Consider the following 19939-nt stretch of genomic DNA (forward strand, 5'->3'; position numbering starts at 1 on the left):
GGTGTGTTCTCCCTGTGTCCGCGTGGGTTTCCTCCGGGTGACTGTCTGTGAGAAGTGTGGTTTTGTTCTCCCTGTGTCTGCGTGGGTTTCCTCTGGGTGACTGTCTGTGAGGAGTGTGGTGTGTTCTCTCTGCGTGGGTTTCCTCCGGGTGACTGTCTGTGAGGAGTGTGGTGTGTTCTCCCTGTGTCTGCGTGGGTTTCCTCCGGGTGACTGTCTGTGAGGAGTGTGGTGTGTTCTCTCTGTGTCTGCGTGGGTTTCCTCCGGGTGACTGTCTGTGAGGAGTGTGGTGTGTTCTCTCTGTGTCTGCGTGGGTTTCCTCCGGGTGACTGTCTGTGAGGAGTGTGGCGTGTTCTCTGTGCGTAGGTTTCCTCCGGGTGCTCCGGTTTCCTCCCAAAAACACTTGGTGTTAGGTGGATTGGCGACTCAAAAAGTGTCCATAGGTCTGAGTGTGTGAGTGAATGTGTGTGTGCTGCCCTGTGAAGGACTGGCGCCCCCTCTAGGGTGTATTCCCGCCTTGCGCCCAGTGATTCCAGGTAGGCTCTGGACCCACCGCGACTCTGAACTGGATAAGGGTTACAGATAATAAATGAATGATTGAAAAAATTTTGAGATATTAACAAATGAAATGACAAGTACCTCAGTCACTCACTCACTCAGATACAAACTCGAACACAATTTACTTAATATTAGGTACTGCAGTTAAGGACTTCTAGCCTTGCAAAGTGGCTCCCATCATACAACAGAAATATTGTTTGGTAGTATTCAATCATTCACTCACACACACTTGATTAGCAGGTTGAAAATATTCCACAAGGGGGTGCTATAAGTTGGTGTCATAAGCTGTCTAATAGCTTTTGATGCTTATTCATTCATATTACACACTATCCATTGAAATGAACAACACTATGTGTTTAGTGGTGGTTAATTTCCCATTGAAGATGATTTTTTACAGAGTTTTTAACAGTTTTTGTTAGTTTATACATTTGGCTAATGGTGATTGGCTTTAAAAGGACTGTTCTGGTGACTGTTCTGACCAGCCCGTTTAAAGATCAACCCTGATGTGAATTAAATTGTTTAATATATTAATATTAGAACTAGTTTCTCACAACAAAACACATACTTTATTCAAAGATGAAGGTTAAACCTGTTCTAGTCAAATATAAAATGGAATTGTGGGCTAATTATCTGTTAAGTTATGAAGTGTTTACTGGGTAGAAAATCTTTAATCCTGCTGTAGGCTTTCATCATGAAACATGTCACAAAGTGTTTCAGTGTGAGAACTGAAGATAAGGACACACATGGTGACCCTCGAGATAAAAAAGAAGGTACACTATTTTGCTGAAAAGGCCGATATGCGCTGATCTGAATGGGTATATAAAAAGGCAAAGGAAAGATCTGTGGTTTCACAGCTGTGTCTTGTCAAGAAACAATGGCTGTGCTGGGGATTTTAGCGGCTTTCGGACTCTTCCTGAGTGCTGCCAATGCATCCAGCGTGAGTGCATTTTTATATATTGATATATCACCACTTTCTTACTTAAAATTTATATTGTCACTGTCAACTGATTCCCATCTCTTTTCAGAAACAGTCAAAAACAATAGCTTTATTGAGAGTTAATGCAACTTTTTTTTATATTCCAAAACCTTTGACACTGTGTAAAGGGCCACTGCTATAATATTTTCAAATAACTGACCATATTGATTAATGCGATTTTGTGCCTATTAAATTAAAATGACATATAGACACTACATGCAGAGAAAAAAATACTTTCCCTAATCTTCTATAGATTTTTTAAAAACAATCAACATATTAGTTTCAACCCCCCTCTCGTGCAAATTAAGTTTTTAACATTCGTAGCATGTCCATGGGCTGTTGTTTATATGCTAGACCTGGGGTGCCCAATGTATCAATTGTGACTCAGCCTTTTCCCACCTGATACATATCAAGTCCAAATATCAATCCACCCTCATTGACGACTACTTGGAATCATGCTTGAAAATTGGTCTAAGAAAACTGAAGTAGATCCGGATGGTATGTCCTCTGGAAAAAGTAGATCTCCAGCCAAAACAATTAGTGGGCACCCCTGTGGTAGTTTGTATCATGATCAAAACTAGCAGTGAGTCCCATGGCTGAGCATTTCTACTTCAAACTACTCCAAAGACAGCCTGTGTTTAATATGTCATAAATCTAAGGAACCAGTCCCGGTGGCAGAGAGAGAGGTAGGGACTAAAAGCATATACTTAGATGCATACTGAAAGAAGGCAACATCTGTGCCATTAATTTTATGTTTTTTTAAAGTATTTTTTGGTGATGTGGACGCTAGAGCGGTGTTAGTAGAATGTAAACATCTCTGACCAAGTGTCCCATTTGAGTAAATGTTTTTTTGTTTAAATGTATTAACTTTGAATCTATTGATTACAGCTAGGAGTTGTGTACACAGAAGGAGGGATGGTGCAGGGAGCGAATCATGGAGTTGGACTCTTCCGCTACATGGATGTTTTTAAGGGAATCCCCTTTGCTGCACCACCAGGAAGATTCCAGAAACCACTCCCTCACCCTGGCTGGACCGGTCAGTGCCAACAGTTTCTGTTTCTGCCAAACAGTTCCTATTCAGACTATTTTAATTTATTTTGATGGATATTTGTGTGAGGAGTGTGGTGTGTTCTCCCTGTGTCTGCGTGGGTTTCCTCCGGGTGACTGTCTGTGAGGAGTGTGGTGTGTTCTCCCTGTGTCTGTGTGGGTTTCCTCCGGGTGACTGTCTGTGAGGAGTGTGGTGTGTTCTCCCTGTGTCTGTGTGGGTTTCCTCCGGGTGCTCCAGTTTCCTCCCACGGTCCAAAAACATGTTGGTAGGTGGATTGGCGACTCAAAAAGTGAGAGTGAATGTGTGTGAGTGTGTGTGTTGCCCTGTGAAGGACTGGCGCCCCCTCCAAGGTGTGTTCTTGCCTTGCGCCCAATGATTCCAGGTAGGCTCCGGACCCACCGTGACCCTGAACTGGATAAGCGCTTAGAGATAATGAATGAATTAATTAATTAATGAACATTATACATGTCTCCACCTGAGCATGAAACATTCATTTATTCATTGTCTGTGACCGCTTATCAAATATAGGGTTGCGGTGGGTCTACCCAGAATCACTGGGCACAAGCTTGGAACACACCCTGGAGGAGGCAACATACCCTCACACATTCACTCACACCTATTGACACTTTTAAGTCGCAAATCGATCTACCAACATGTGTTTTTGAACCTTGGGAGGAAACCATAGACCCATGTGTACACACCAATCTTCTTAAAAACACCCTGAGCAGGGCTCGAACTTACAATCCGACACTGCCTGCTGCACCACCGTGCCGGCCCGCATGAAACATGAAAACGTGACACTGACATTACCCAGCATTAAATATGAAAAGGCAAAATTGTAAAGTGTTGGAAACTGATAGACAGGTACTTTAGAATTAGTAATACTCACTGTGCCCTGTGATTCCAGGTAGGCTCTGGACCCACCGCGTCCCTGAACTGGATAAGGGTTACAGACAATGAATGAATGAATGAATGTGTTTCAAAGTCTAATCTCCTCCAGCTGTGTGTTTACAGGTGTTTTGAAGGCCACAGAATTTGCAAAGAGGTGTTTGCAGTTAAACCTGCTTCAGGTCGGAACTCGTGGCAGTGAGGACTGTCTCTACCTCAACATCTGGGTCCCCCAGGGCCGGTCAAGTAAGAATATTTACAGACGGATGCTTTTTTATACAGCACTAACAGAAAATCACACAGATGTCTAACATAATCTAATATTTAATATAATTTAATCAGAATCTCATCTTTGTTTTCTGATGTTTCTTCCAGTCTCCACTGGCCTCCCTGTGATGGTGTACTTGTTTGGTGGAGCGTTCCTGGTGGGTGGGTCTCAGGGGGCAAACTTTATGGATAATTATCTATACAGCGGAGAGGAGATAGCAGACAGGGGAAATGTGATCGTTGTAACCGTGAACTATCGCGTGGGATCTCTTGGATTCCTCAGCTCAGGAGATTCAGAGTTACCCGGTGAGATATGTTTCATGGTGCAATATTTTACATTAATTCAATATTGATTTGTATCCAATAAATCAGTTCAACTGACAACGTGAGCAAATAGTGTGTGCACAATTTATCAGACACCCTTTAATACAGTCAGTTTCTGACCACAGTACAGCTGTAGTCCAGGTTTTAATGTTATTAGAGTGGGAAGCTGTTCTCAGAAGAGCAGAGAAGAGGGAGGCAGGAATATAGAGAGAGCAAAGAGAGAGAAAGATAAGAGTGAGAGTGTTGGCTTCCCCTTTTTCTTTTAGTAAATTAAAAATCTGAACAATGTTACCCTGGTTTTACAGGGAACTATGGTCTGTGGGACCAACACGCTGCTATTGCCTGGGTTCACAGGAACATCAAGGCTTTTGGAGGAGACCCCAACAATATCACCATCTTTGGCGAATCTGCCGGAGCAGCTAGTGTGAGCTTCCAGGTACAGTGTGATGTCTTTTCAGCAAACATCCTCTTTCGGTACACGGTTGTCAAACAGTTTGCTTTATTATTCATTCATTCTTTCATTATCTGTAAACGCTTATCCAGTTCAGGGTCATGGTGGGTCCAGAGCCTACGTGGAATCATTGGGCGCAAGGTGGGAATACACCCTGGAGGGGGCCCCAGTCCTTCACAGGGCAACACACACACACTCACACACTCACACCTACGGACACTTTTGAGTCACCAATCCACCTACCGACGTGTTTTTTTTGACTGTGGGAGGAAACCGGAGCACCCGGAGGAAACCCACGCCGACACAGAGAGAACACACCACACACCTTACAGACAGTCACCCGGAGGAAACCCACGCAGACACAGAGAGAACACACCACACTCCTCACAGACATTCACCCGGAGGAAACCCACGCAGACACAGAGAGAACACACCACACTCCTCACAGACAGTCACCCGGAGGAAACCCACGCGAACACAGAGAGAACACACCACACTCCTCACAGACAGTCACCCGGAGGAAACCCACGCAGACACAGAGAGAACACACCACACTCCTCACAGACATTCACCAGGAGGAAACCCACGCAGACACAGAGAGAACACACCACACTCCTCACAGACAGTCACCCGGAGGAAACCCACGCGAACACAGAGAGAACACACCACACTCCTCACAGACAGTCACCCGGAGGAAACCCACGCAGACACAGAGAGAACACACCACACTCCTCACAGACAGTCACCCAGAGGAAACCCACGCAAACACAGAGAGAACACACCACACTCCTCACAGACAGTCACCCGGAGCGGGAATTGAACCCACAACCTCCAGGCCCCTGGAGCTGTGTGACTGCGACACCCACCGTGCCTCCCCAGTTTGCCCTATTAATAAAAAAATATATATATATTGCATGATAATAAATAATTGCATTCTACGCTGCTTATTAATTTTTAATGATGACTATGATAAATAATAGGGTTTTTTTTATTTTAAATTAATATTTGAGGTTATCTGCTGTAAGCTTTTAATTCTGATATTATAACTTAATAATATACCTTTCTCAGTCCCCATCTAACAATAACACTCATTATTTTTATTTATTTGTGTGTGTGTGTGTGTGTGTGTGTATTGACAGATGCTGTCCCCCCACAACAAGGGCTTAATCCGCAGAGCTATTTCCCAGAGCGGTGTTGCTCTGTGTCCGTGGGGTGTTAACAGAAATCCCAGAGCTTTTGCTGAGCAGGTGAGCAGACTGATATATCAGCAGTGAAGGTGAGCCACCAGATATTATCATGTGCCCACCAGATAATATTACACACTCCCTAGAAACTATTGTTGTTATATGGTGTCTGGGAATAAATGGTCCTTCATGTGTTTACTCCAGTACTCACCAAGTACTACTGAGTGAACACTACTGAGTGAGCACCAGATGTTATCAAAACATAGCTCTAACGTAGCCCGTGTGACTGCTATAGTATTACACCACTGAACTAATCAAAGTGTTGAGATATGTCTCATCCTCTGTCTGCAGGTGGCTAAGAAAGTTGGCTGTCCCACTGACAAGAGCATGGTCAGCTGTCTGAAAATGACTGACCCCTTTGAACTCACCATCGCTGGCACTCTTAACTTGGCAGGTTCAGCAGCAGGTACGATCCTGTGTAAGTTTATTTTCCATAGAGCATCCACCACACGGAGGTGGGCATGTCACAAATAGGTTTGGTAAAGAATCTCGATTTGCGAACCTGTAGAATTTAACTGAGAAAATGACTGACTTCTGAAATCCTCCTCCAGAACCCATAGTGAAGAACCTGGCTCTGTCCCCTGTAATTGATGGAGACTTTCTGCCTGATGACCCCAGCAATCTGTTCAGTAATGCTGCTGATATCGACTACATTGCTGGAATCAATGACATGGACGGGCACATTTTCACTGGCTTTGATGTTCCATCGGTCAACCAGCCCCTTCAGCCCACACCTGTGTGAGTGAAACTGATCTTTTTGATAATGCATTTTGCAAAATCAGACTACCGCAAAGCAGCTTGGCTTCATATCTGCTCTGTGGTGGACTTATGGGGGACATGGCCATTGAAGAAGAGTACAAAAAGGGGCTAAAAAGTATGCAGAGCAACAGATGGACCGTCTGTAATTGTAGAGCTAAAAAAATGGGCAATAATTGTAGAAGCAATTAAGTTGTGTTAATGTTATACAGTCCCTCATACAATCATAAGACGTTCCTGCAACTAATATACACTGTGTATATTAATAATAACATTGTCTTATCATTATAAATGCATTTATCTGAACGCTTTCATGTGACAAGTGTGAGTTTATTAGGGCTCTAATCAAACAGGGGTAAGTGTGGATTTCTTTGACAGTGTGATGGTGGCCTCAGCAGGTGCTGACAGCTATCTGAGTCACAGATGTGTTGAAGATGACAGCTGATTGACATGTACGTTGAGCCCAGGAGGCTTTCCGACTCAGATCCACACTCGTCAGTGTTCCCCCCATCATTTCTTTGACAGTGAAAGCTGGAGACAGCTGTGGCCTTTCACTTTTTTGTGGTTATTCCTTTTTGGATGAGCTTTAAAAAACAGTCTTGAGCAAAATGTCCTGTAATTTTCACATTGTAGTTTTGGCACTTCTCAGATAAGACCTGTATTTCCTTTCTAATGGTGGAAAAAGTAGACAAGTATGCTGTGATTAATGAAAGTAGAGATATCACTGAATACACACATGTTCAAATGTATTTTAAGGTGCATCTGTTTTGGACAAGGTGATTCAGATATCAGCACAGAGTTATCAGTCTAGATTCCATAGAAAACATGATACAAAATGAGATACTATAAATATATATACACCTTCTTACTCTCTGCTCCTCTGTTGTCGCCTCTCACAGGGAAGATGTAAAAACGCTCTTGACTGCTCTGACCAGTGAGAAAGGGGCAGCCGCTGCATCATCTGCCTATGATCAGTACACGGCCAACTGGGGAAACAAACCTGCCAAAGACGACATCAAGAAAACAATTGTGGAAATCGAGACTGACTACACCTTCCTGGTGCCCACTCAGACGGCCCTGTATCTGCACGCCAAAAATGCCAAGTGGGTGTGAATGGTTTTCACAGCAGAAGTACTAACTCCACCCCTTTCATCCCTCATTGCTCATTAGCAGCTCAACAGACTCATGGCGTTTCACACGCAAACATTTTCCGGTGTTTCTTTAAACGGAGTAAAGGCTAGGATCTTTGATTTCTTCATTCTCTTGAAACTTAATTTAACTGACCAGTGCACAAAGAAAAGTTTTCCAATGTTTTCACAGGACAACTTGAGTTTATTTTGTAATTGTAAACATATTTAGATTTTGATGCCTGCAAAACACTTGAGGTGGCACAGTGGTGCAGCAGGTAGTGTCGCTGTCACACAGCTCCAGCGTCCTGGTGCTGGGGTTGTGGGTTTGAGGCCCGCCCCGGGCGACTGTCTGTGAGGAGTGTGGTGTGTTCTCCCTGTGTCTGCGTGGGTTTCCTCCGGGTGACTGTCTGTGAGGAGTGCGGTGTGTTCTCCCTGTGTCTGCGTGGGTTTCCTCCAGGTGCACCGGTTTCCTCCCATGCTCCAAAAACACGTTGGTAGGTGGATTGGCGACTGGTAATGCGGTGTGTTGCTATTATGTTACATCACCGTCCTTTTAATGACACTGTATATTTTGTATATTACCTGTTGAATATTTGCAAGTGGAGTTGTTACCCACTCTCGTTCATACAAGACTTTAGCTGCTCAACAGTCTGTGATCGCCATTGTCAGATTTTTTATCTCATGATGCGCCATAGGAGACAGATCTGGGCTGCAGGCAGGTTAGTCAAACATATGCATAGAATGACACCTGGCATTGTCTTGCTGAAAAAACCCTAAAGGCTCATGAATGGGACCTTCACACATTGCTCTCCAAAGAAAAACGTGTGTCTCCAATATAGTAACTTTACAAGAGAAGGAAAAAACCTTAATTTCAAACAAAAATAAGTGTAAAAACAATTTTGGAGCATTTCTATTGGTTCATTCATCATGAAATTTTCACACAATGCAAAGGACTATTGTGTTCAAATGATATAGTGAACTAAGAATAGACAAAACTGTAGAAACTCGTTTTTCTTTGGACAGCAGGATGATGTCGGCAGGGATGCAATGCATACCATGACAGATACTGGCTTTTGCACCTATCACGGGTAACAGTCTGGTCCCTTTGATCCACAGCACATGTTTCTATTGTCTTTTGACCATCTAAGATCATCTTAGACAGAGAGAACTTGGCAGCTCCAACTTTTAGGGAGCTTGTTGCAGACAACAGCTATATTCTGATTTTATATATACAAAATAAATTCTAATTGGACAGTGACAACAATGGAAATCTTCTCTCTTCATTCCCTACACCAGGACGGCTCGTACCTACTCGTACGTGTTCTCTGAGCCCAACCGACTTCCTGTCTACCCCAGCTGGATGGGAGCTGACCATGCTGATGACCTGCAGTATGTGTTCGGAAAGCCCTTCACCACCCCTCTGGGCTACTGGCCCCGTCACCGCAAGGTGTCCAAATACATGATCGCCTACTGGACCAACTTTGCCAGGACTGGGTAAGCCCGGACCAGACAAATGAACCTAAAAGGAAGGGACTGGATAATGTAAATTCTGTCAGGTCACAGCTGAATTACAGGTCTAGGATTAAAGGCTAATACAAATGCTCCATGTTTTCAGACTTTTTTAATGTTAACTTTAACTAATTAAAGCTTAATTTATTACTTATATAAACATTTTATAATAGAAAACAGAGTTATTGCTTTTCCCCTCTCACTTTTCATACAGTGACCCCAACAACGGAGAGGCTGTGCCTGTGGCTTGGCCCAGGTTCACCGGTGAGGGCCACCAGTATGTGGACATTAACCACAACATGGGCAAAAACTCAGTCAAGCAGAAAATGAGGGCTCGCTTCGTCCACTTCTGGACCAGCACCTACGTGAGCTTCCCTAACCTCAACCAACCCTCCACTGTTCCACCCACTGTTCCACCCACAGATCCATCTCCAGTTCAATACTAGAACGAAAAGAACTGGACACTGCTGTGATTATTGCATCTAAATCATCTGTCACACAAAACAATTCATCTGTCCATCACAGCAGGCATTTTCAGTCCTGTCTCCAGGGGTGTTTCCGGTCAGCCCACGTTTGTGCTGTGCTCGTATCTTAGGAGTTGTGTTTAGAGCTGATACGTATTAAGAATGTGGACTGAAAGAGATCTTGAAGACTAGACTATAACCCCCTGCATTCATGGGTTAAATAATCATCTTCTTTACTAAACATCAGTTGCTCATCGTTATTCACTGTATTAAGCACTTTCTATTTACTATAATCTTAAAAGCAAAAAAATATTGTTTCCCCTCATTAAAGCTCACTAAATAGCAAACATATGGTGTGTATATTTGTTGTATATTCATACGCACACACAGCAGAACCACAATCTTCACCACTAGAGTGCACTAAAAGCCATTATTTCATTGGCTACACCACTACTACTCTTTAAAGGGAATATGAATGGTTTTCGTAAATATTATCTTGAAGTGGTGTCCGTGTGGGTTTCCTCCGGGTGACTGTCTGTGAGGAGTGTGGTGTGTTCTCTCTGTGTCTGCGTGGGTTTCCTCCGGGTGACTGTCTGTGAGAAGTGTGGTGTGTTCTCTCTGTGTCTGCCTGGGTTTCCTCCGGGTGACTGTCTGTGAGGAGTGTGGTGTGTTCTCCCTGTGTCTGCCTGGGTTTCCTCCGGGTGACTGTCTGTGAGAAGTGTGGTGTGTTCTCTCTGTGTCTCCGTGGGTTTCCTCCGGGTGACTGTCTGTGAGAAGTGTGGTGTGTTCTCCCTGTGTCTGCCTGGGTTTCCTCCGGGTGCTCCGGTTACCTCCCACAATCCAAAAACACATGCTGGTAGGTGGATTGGCGACTCAAAAGAGTCTGTAGGTGTGTGTGTGTGTGTGTGTGTGAGAGAGAGACCCTGTGAAGGACTGGCACCCCCTTCAGTGTGTGTTCCTGCCTTGTGCCCAATGATTCTGGGTAGGCTCCAGATCCACAGCGACCGTGAACTGGATAAGCACATACCATTCAATAAATGAATGATTGAGGTAAACAAAGTCGTCACGATGGTGGTTATGGTAACCAGACGTCTAATGAGTTTAATACCTCAGTGAAGCTGAGTTAACCCAGTAATAACAACCAATGTGTGTGGCATTCAGTGCTTATGAATACACTATTCATATATAAATACATATATAGCTGTTAAGTTATATTTACTAAATTTTAAAGGATTTAACAATAAATGCGTTGGCATAAGGACATGACCATAAAAAGATTCTTGTAAAAGCAAAGGAGCAAGAAAAGCAAAATAAACGTTTGTTTCTAGTGAAGTGAGGACCTGGTGCTGGGGAATTACTTCTAGGTCCCAAAAGCAACTCCAACTTATTCTGTAATTCCAGAGTACACAGTTCCACTGCTCCACTGCCCTAAGCTTTGGGATTTTATGCCCCTGTAACACATGCTTGGCAGTGTATAAGGTGGCTCTTGGTTTATTAGCCAAATTAGCCAAATTACATGCTTTACAGAGTGGTTATAAATAAACCAATCATCCAAAACATTGAAATTTCCTCATTGTTTTTACTGTTTTTGTCCATTTTATCTTTCCTTCAATGAGCAGGACCACCACAGAGCAGGGTTTATTGGAACAGTGGATCATTTCCACTCTGCCGTGACACATGGTGGTGGTGGTGGTGCATTAGGGTGTAGTGCTGGTGGATTAGAGAGTGTACTGCTGCTGGAGTTAAAACACTATGCCTTCTCACTGGTCACGCTATTAGACACACCTACCTTTGTGGTGCTCCTTGTACATTTAAAACGAAAAATATAGGACAGAGCAGGTAGGGTACATACATATTATGTTCGATCACATTACCAACATTCATTTATTCATTGAATGATAAGCACTTATCCAGTTAAGGGTCATCTGGGTGCAAAGCAGTTACACACCCCCTGGGGGGGGGGGGGGTTTAGTCCTTCGCAGGGTGACACACTCACACTTTTTTTGAGTCGTCAATACACCTGCCAAAATGTGTTTTTGGAATGTGCAAGGACACCCACGCAGACACAGGGAGAACACACCCAACCCCTCACAGACAGACACCCAAAGCGGGACTTGAACTCGCTTTACAGACAGCTTTATAGAAATGGATTTGACTACACAAGGCCTATGGATCCATTTGGGACCGAGCTGCATAAACGTATCAGTGTGTGCATCTGTGCTGTTTTGGGGACAGATTTGATCACATTACAGACAGATACAGGTCACTTACATTAATGAGTGTTAACGGTAAAGATCCACCTAATCCCCTCTGAGCAATAAATAAATAAAAATATGAATTGATTAATGAGGCTTGTCTTATATTCTTAGTGCTCTCCTCCAAGCGTGTTGAACTCCAATGACTTTGCAATAGTGTCTCAGAGGAAGCAACTTTGAAGAATTGTGTGTCTGGGGAAGGGAGCTGACAAATGAAGTCAAAAATATGTATGATTATAAAAACATGTTATTTTAAAAGTGTGTGGGCGTGTCCTGCGGCTCGTGCAGATGGATGCTGTTGTCTCCAGTGCAACCTCGGCAGCCGCACGTACACAAACAGTGCTGAGTGTTTGTGTTAGTGTTGTTTTGGTGACACAACAGTCCTAGACCTTCAGAGTCAGCTACTAGCTCACCATCTTCAAAAGACACTGATGGATCTGTGTGGCTCGTCCGTGCTCTGGAAGCTGCTGTCGGCGTGTGTGCTGGTCCTCTCCGCGGTCCTCCTGCTGGTAGATCCCGGGGATTACCCGGAGCTATGGAGGAGGACCGGGCTCTGCGGAGCTCCGGCGCGGGCGGCGGCGTGCCTCGTGGCCGGGGCGCTGCTGCTGGCGCTCGGTTGGCTTTACCGCTTATTTTTCGCTCCACTAGAGCTTCTCCGTAGCCCGGAGGACGTCGGCTACGTGGCCGAAGACGGACGCTCCCGAGCCCGCGCGGCAAACGAAGTGAGGCGCCGTAGAAAGACCGGAGAGCTGCCTCCGGTTTACCCCAACGGCTGGTACCGGGTCCTGGACTCCCACATGCTGGAGAGAGGCGACGTGAGGAGCGTGACAGTGCTGGGTAAATAATAAAGGCAGAATAACTGTAATATAGTAAGAAGCTTGGCTGGGGACATCCCTGGAAAATAAAGTAAGGTGTAGCGAGTGCTTAATGCGTGGGAACGACTTCATAAGCCTTTCAAAACCATATCTTGTTCTCACGCGTTATAGCCATTGCCATGCATTAGCATGCATATTTATTTTTCATGCCTTAAGACATTCCCAATGTGTTAAGTTGTGCCCACACATTATTACGCCATTACCACTTCGTAATTTGTTTTGTACACTGAAAATAGGACTCTTTGAATGTATTATTTATTTATTTTTACATCAAAGGCTTGTTTGAAATTAAATCTACATCCAGAGATATAAATTGAGTAATGCACAAATCTTATCAAGTCATTCATTGTCTGTAACCGCTTATCCAGTTCAGGGTGGCGGTGGGTCTGGAGCCTACCCCGGAATCACTGGGAGCTAGGAGGGAACACACCCTGGGCATTCACAGGGCGATACACACTCACACGTTCACTCACACCTAGGGACACTTAAGTCAGCAATCTACCTACCAAACGTGTGTTTTTCGACCATGGGAGGAAACCGGCGGAAACCCACGCAGACACAGGGAGAACACACCACACTCCTCACATACAGTCACCTGGAGGAAACCCACACAGACACGGGGAGAACACACCACGCTCCTCACAGACAGTCACCCGGAGGAAACCCATGCAGACACAGGGAGAACACACCACACTCCTCACAGACAGTCACCTGGAGGAAACCCACGCAGACACAGAGAGAACACACCACACTCTTCACAGACAGTCACCCGGAGGAAATCCACACAGACACAGGGAGAACACCAAATCAGATCAAATCAAATTTATTTGTACAGTGCTTTTGTGATGTTGTCACAAAGCAGCTTCACAGAATTTCAGTAAAGACAGAGGGAGCTTGTTCCCCTGTGCTGTTTCCTTCTCTTTACTGTAGAGTTCGGAACATTGCTGCAGCCATGATCAAGTGCTGAATGTAGATGGTTTGCTCTGGATAACCGATGCAATTCGGTGGAGGGCTTTATATCCTTCTCACTGATAACTATTTTTTATAATTTTATACCTTCCTGTGGAGAAGAGTACACAAGCTGAGTGCACATCTCATCTCAATTTGCAATGAGTGCAGATTAAAGCATTCATCAGCTAGAACCAGGGTGTGAATAACTTGCTGTGTATCGAGCACCTTACTTACAGAGCATACAGTCAAGTACATCCCCGAGATGGAGGGCTGATTTAGGCAGTGGCCAGTGAGACCCTTTGTCAGAACCGGCATTCACGTCCGGTTCATGTCACAAATGTTTCATATACATTTTGGCACACATCTACATTTGTTGGTGTATAAACATATACTGACAAAATGTAGCCATTCAAATGCCTCAGCAGTCAGCATTGTTACCACCTCCCTCTTCTTACCTTCTCTTGTGGCCTGTGTGTGGGAGACTCATTTTAGAATGACTGGATCTCCCAGTATCAACAAATGCAAAGCAGTTGCATCAGTACCTTTCATACCGTATAGTAATAACAACTGATTGTGTAAGTAACAAAAAATGAGAGACAGCTATGACATGTTCATGTTTGTTGCTATGTTTTATGAACAAATGGATCTCGGAAAGAGAAGATTAGAGCTGTACAAGGATTATACTTAAATTATACTTAGTACTACTTCACATTTTCACAGTCTCACTCTCCCAGTATTATACCGGGTGTCCCAAAATAAGAAGAAAGAAATAGTTAAAGCAAACACCCATATAAGAATGACGATTCAATTTTAGACAAGATGTAAGCGAAGAGAAAACACTGTTAGACCATGGCTCCCCTTTGCTCCACAGCTTGTTTAAAAATTAGAGCACCTATCATATGTATATATGCATATATATTAGTGCCGGGCGATATGAGTGCAAATCAGTATCACGATTAACTGTACATTTTAGCACAGTTACGATTAATAAACGATTATTTTTTTGTTGTATTTGTGACCCTCACAGTTCAGTGTCGAGGCCTGTGCTGTAAATACGCTCCAGTGTTAAAGCTGGGATATTTTTTCTAATGTCGCTGGGAGCTTGTTCCTCTCACTTTCTGAGCACTGTTTATATTTGGTGTGTGATTGTGCTTCGGTTGCTGAAACTTTCTTTTTGTTCAGTGTCGTCTTAATTATAGTCAAAACAGAGCATGTCCAGACCATAGACGAGGTGTTTTTCTATGGTACGAGCTGCTTGAGTTGCTACATTGGCCTCAGCTGTTGCAGATGGGGCAGAATCACGTGACTACAGCATGATAGTGTAATATTAAAGGGACAGTACATTTTTAAAAGCGACAGTACATAAACTTTTTGATTAATTTCCCAGCCCTAATATATTTATAATATGGGTGTTTCCTATATTTTCTGTCTCCTTAATTTTGGGGCACCCTTTATTGTTTGATTAATGTTAGAATAAGTAACAATACATTGTCTCTGAACTGAAAATGGCAGATGGCTGCAACACTATATGAAGAGAGCTATTTTTACACAGAATTCCATGCAGACACACACACACACTGATACACACACACATGCACTGATGCAGGTCAGTGTTTTCCTTCTCAATATGTGGCTGTTTGTCAGAAGTGTGTGTGTGTGTGTGTGTGTGCATGGATCCTGTGTAAAACAGCTCTCTGCTCTGCACTGATTTGTCTGGTGAATGCTGAGAAGGCATATTTATTCCTTTATGAAAAAATTTGTCTCCACTGGAATATCATGTTGTTTTAAACACTTAACCTTCACAGTCCCAACACAATCCAACTGTCAAGAGTCACTCAGTGCGTTTTAATGTTAAATTCTTCATTGTACAGTAACTTGTACGCTCAGATTTCTTTAAAGTGGTAGTGATAGGAACCCAGGGTCACTATGTCTGTGACATAAATATAGCCATTTTATTCACACATCCACAAAAACCTACGCAGTGTTTGTGGTTCTATGAAATGGTGAAGCCATTATATAAGAGGTGTTTAGGTTTTGCCTAATGGAGCTATGTTTAATCGTCTGTATCAGGCAATATATTAATAATCATTCCATGTCAAAACATTTCAGCGAGGAGCATTTTGAGGCATTAACTCTTTAAAAAGCTGGTTCCAATCAAAACCACTGTGAAAAATCCTGATTCACTAATTTCCCTTAAACAGTATAGTTCACGTCAAAACACTTTCATTCATTCATTATCTGTAACCCTTATCCAGTTCAGGGTCACGGTGGGTCCAGAGCCTACCTGGAATCATTGGGCGCAAGGCGGGAATACACCCTGGCGCCAGTCCTTCACAGGGCAACACACACTCACACATTCACTCACACCTACGGACACTTTTGAGTCGCCAATCCACCTACCAACGTGTGTTTTTGGACTGTGGGAAGAAACCGGAGCACCCGGAGGAAACCCACGCAGACACAGAGAGAACACACCACACTCCTCACAGACAGACACCCGGAGGAAACCCACACGGACACAGAGAGAACGCACCACACTCCTCACAGACAGTCACCCGGAGGAAACCCACGCAGACACAGAGAGAACACACCACACTCCTCACAGACAGACACCCAGAGGAAACCCACACGGACACAGAGAGACTGCACCACACTCCTCACAGACAGACACCCAGAGGAAACCCACGCAGACACGGGGAGAACACACCACACCCCTCACAGACAGACACCCGGAGAAAACCCATGCAGACACAGAGAGAACACACCACACTCCTCACAGACAGACACCCAGAGGAAACCCACACGGACACAGAGAGACTGCACCACACTCCTCACAGACAGACACCCGGAGGAAACCCACGCAGACACGGGGAGAACACACCACACTCCACACAGACAGTCACCCGGAGGAAACCCACGCAGACACAGAGAGAACACACCACACCCCTCACAGACAGTCACCCGGAGGAAACCCACGCAGACACAGAGAGAACACACCACACCCCTCACAGACAGTCACCCGGAGGAAACCCACGCAGACACAGAGAGAACACACCACACTCCACACAGACAGTCACCCGGAGGAAACCCACGCAGACACAGAGAGAACACACCACACTCCTCACAGACAGACACCCAGAGGAAACCCACACGGACACAGAGAGACTGCACCACACTCCTCACAGACAGACACCCGGAGGAAACCCACGCAGACACGGGGAGAACACACCACACTCCACACAGACAGTCACCCGGAGGAAACCCACGCAGACACGGGGAGAACGCACCACACTCCTCACAGACAGTCACCCGGAGGAAACCCACGCAGACACAGAGAGAACACACCACACTCCTCACAGACAGACACCCAGAGGAAACCCACACGGACACAGAGAGACTGCACCACACTCCTCACAGACAGACACCCGGAGGAAACCCACGCAGACACGGGGAGAACACACCACACTCCACACAGACAGTCACCCGGAGGAAACCCACGCAGACACAGAGAGAACACACCACACCCCTCACAGACAGTCACCCGGAGCGGGACTCGAACCCACAACCTCCAGGTCCCTGGAGCTGTGTGACTGCGACACTACCTGCTTCGCCACCGTATAACACCAGCAAAAATGTCTGGGGCAATAATGCTGTGTGCCGACTTGTTTGATATACACAGATCAGCTACAAAAATATAACCAATGGTGGGTGATGTGCATAAAATTGATCATCAAACTACAGTGGCACCTCTCGAGGAGTGGGATATGACTAATGGCCAGGATCATTTTTTTGACATACAAACTTCTGTAATTTCAGATCTGTATTGAGTTAACAGACGTCTAAATAAAAATAAAAAAAGGGAGGAACATTATTCTAACGTGCACATATTAGTCTTAGAAAGTACAGTCAAATTAGATATATTTTCCCCGTTAAACACAACGAAATTTACAAAGCCTAGATGTGCAGGAGAAACCAGTCAACTGCCGACTGATAACAAATGTCAGATAGTAAGATCAGAACAATGCATTGTTTACACAGAGACTGTGGTTAACTGGGTGTGTAACAGCAGACACAGGGTCTGATAAGATCCATATTCCTGAATGTCTTCTGATGTTATTAATTTGACACTTAATTCCTTATGGATGCTCTTGAAGTAGCTGAATTTACTAGTTATAGTGGTGTCCATTGTGAATTGTTACCAGGGCATAATTTTTTCAGTGGACGTATCCAGACCTAGGGTTTAATCCGACGTACTGAAGTGAAATTGAAACCCGTGTTCCCTTGGGGCTGCAGTGGAGAAACGCTGACCCACAGCATGGCCATCAGTCCCTGTAGAGCTGCTGCATCACTGACCTACTGTAACCTCTGCTGAATGCTGAGCACTAATCTGTTTGTATCTCATCATTACGATAGTTTGGCGTCTTCAGTTTCCCAGCCTGCGTTTTGTTGTTCTGTTTAACGTGGGTAACTGTGACTCGGCCAGGTCGCTAGGCGAGACAGAGAGATCGTATTGTGTTACAAACCTATTTGGTTATTCACTGAAATCTCCAAACAAACCACCTTTGTTGTTCTCTTATTAGGATGCTCTGAAATGTCTTGACTACTTAGAAACGATTGTTCTGTAGCCTAGGTCTCACCTGGATCACCGTAGACAGTGTTTGGCTACTGGCCAGGGTTCCCTTCTCAACATGTTCTTGCACTGAAACAGTGTAAATCAGTTTTAATCTGTGCACTATTGGAAACGATTCCCCCTAGCGCAGGTCACTCAGATGCTATTAGGCTCCTGTGTGGCTTACTTAGGCTTCCTCTAGGGAACATCTCATTCACCCTAATGTCTCCAATCACATTCAGCCTCATTCTTAAAAAGAAAAGCCTAGAAAGTAATGCTTTTGTGCAGGCTCTACTCCCTTTTTTGTTCCTGGTACCTAGATAACTTCACTACAGTATCTCCAACCCAAATATAGACAGTGACATCACAAGTCCCCATCTCTGTTGCGAACAGCAGGCTTTGGAAACCACAAAGCGGTGATGGTAATGTTAAGTGTGGTTTACTCATCGTGTATTGGTGTGTTGTTATTTGGGACCGAACGCCGATCAGTAGAGTTTGTTCCTTCCTTCTTTCCTTCCTTGAACCAACCAATGAAGCTGATATGAGGGAACCAAACATCATTCTTCTATATTCAAAATTGCTTTTTAAAATCAACTCCTAATTCCTAAAAGAAATTGTAATGTGGCAGCTCACCCAGGGGTGGATTGGAACAGGGCGAGCCACCAACAGAGCACTAGAGAAATAGGCCTGAAGTGCAGAGACACACAAACAACCCCTCTGGACATTAAGAGTGGCAGGAAAAAATGAAACACAAGAGGAAAACTTGAGATATCAGGGGAAAACTTATCAGCGCAAAATTATTGAGCAAAAGAAAACAAAGGTGAGAGAGTTTCCCAAAACAAAATGGAGGAACAAGACGAGACAAAAGTAATCAAAGACAGAACACAACTTACTTTATTTCTAATTATTTATTTACAACAAAAATGATAAAGAAAAGAAAATATTGAATCCCAAGAGAAACCAGAGAAGCTCAGAGAGAAAGCTCTGGTGGAGAAACAGAAGATAGAGAGAAAACTCGAGGAGCTTTACCGAATTACCGGCCAGACCTGTGTGGCACTCTGAAAAGAGAAACCCAAGACTGAGCACTGAGGTGTGTGTTGGCTTCTCTTAAGTAGGAGTAGCCCAGATGGAACTAATTGCCTCAAATTAAGAGTGTCTCTGTCTCCCTCTAGTGACTGGGGGTGGTTTAGCAGGCAGCCTCACCCCAGCCCCAGGCAGACCTCTTACAGAAATTTTATTTTACAGATTGTTTTGTTCGTCTGGTTTTTTCCTTGGCTTTAATTTAGGTACCTGACATTTTCTCCACAAGTTTTCCCTCTTTTTCCCTGTCCTCTGTCCCAGTTCTGTTCTTGCGCTCACATTAAAATGTATTTTATTTGCATTTTTCTATATTTCCTCTTGTTTCTCTTGATTTTCTTCCCTCACACTCATTTTCTTCTTGCGATTGAAAGCTCCCTCCTATTCTTCCATTGCTCCATTTTATACCTCGTCTTTTGTTCTTGCTCATTTTGTTGCCTACATCTTCTGCTTCATCTTTCCCCATTCACATCGTCTTATGCAAGCATTTAGCGTTTTCATTCATTCTCTCTCTCTCTCTCATTCATTCATTCTCCTCATTCCTGTCCCAGACGTAGATC

General features: G+C 44.3%; 2 protein-coding genes across 4 annotated transcripts in view; both read left to right on the forward strand.

The window, feature by feature from the left end:
• The first annotated feature begins 1429 nt into the window (after positions 1-1429).
• Positions 1430-9651, forward strand: cel.2 (carboxyl ester lipase, tandem duplicate 2). Its single transcript, XM_066646157.1, has 11 exons — positions 1430-1492; positions 2420-2567; positions 3594-3713; positions 3843-4040; positions 4364-4494; positions 5649-5756; positions 6045-6159; positions 6305-6491; positions 7409-7612; positions 8936-9133; positions 9363-9651. Exons 1-11 carry the CDS (start codon positions 1430-1432, stop codon positions 9592-9594), a joined length of 1704 nt encoding a protein of 567 aa, XP_066502254.1. The 3' UTR covers positions 9595-9651.
• A 2647-nt stretch (positions 9652-12298) lies between these two features.
• zgc:92275 (cholesterol 7-desaturase nvd) overlaps positions 12299-19939 on the forward strand; it is a 39062-nt gene continuing 31421 nt past the window's right edge. For all 3 annotated transcript variants that reach the window (XR_010795551.1, XR_010795550.1, XM_066646720.1), the window contains exon 1: positions 12299-12704. Coding sequence is in view for 1 of the 3 variants with exons in the window: in XM_066646720.1 (XP_066502817.1) it covers positions 12299-12704 (406 nt within the window). In the remaining 2 variants the exon portion in view is untranslated. The remainder of the gene's footprint in view (positions 12705-19939) is intronic.

Source organism: Hoplias malabaricus, chromosome 15 (genome assembly GCF_029633855.1).
Source record: "Hoplias malabaricus isolate fHopMal1 chromosome 15, fHopMal1.hap1, whole genome shotgun sequence".
Taxonomy (NCBI): Eukaryota; Metazoa; Chordata; class Actinopteri; order Characiformes; family Erythrinidae; genus Hoplias; species Hoplias malabaricus.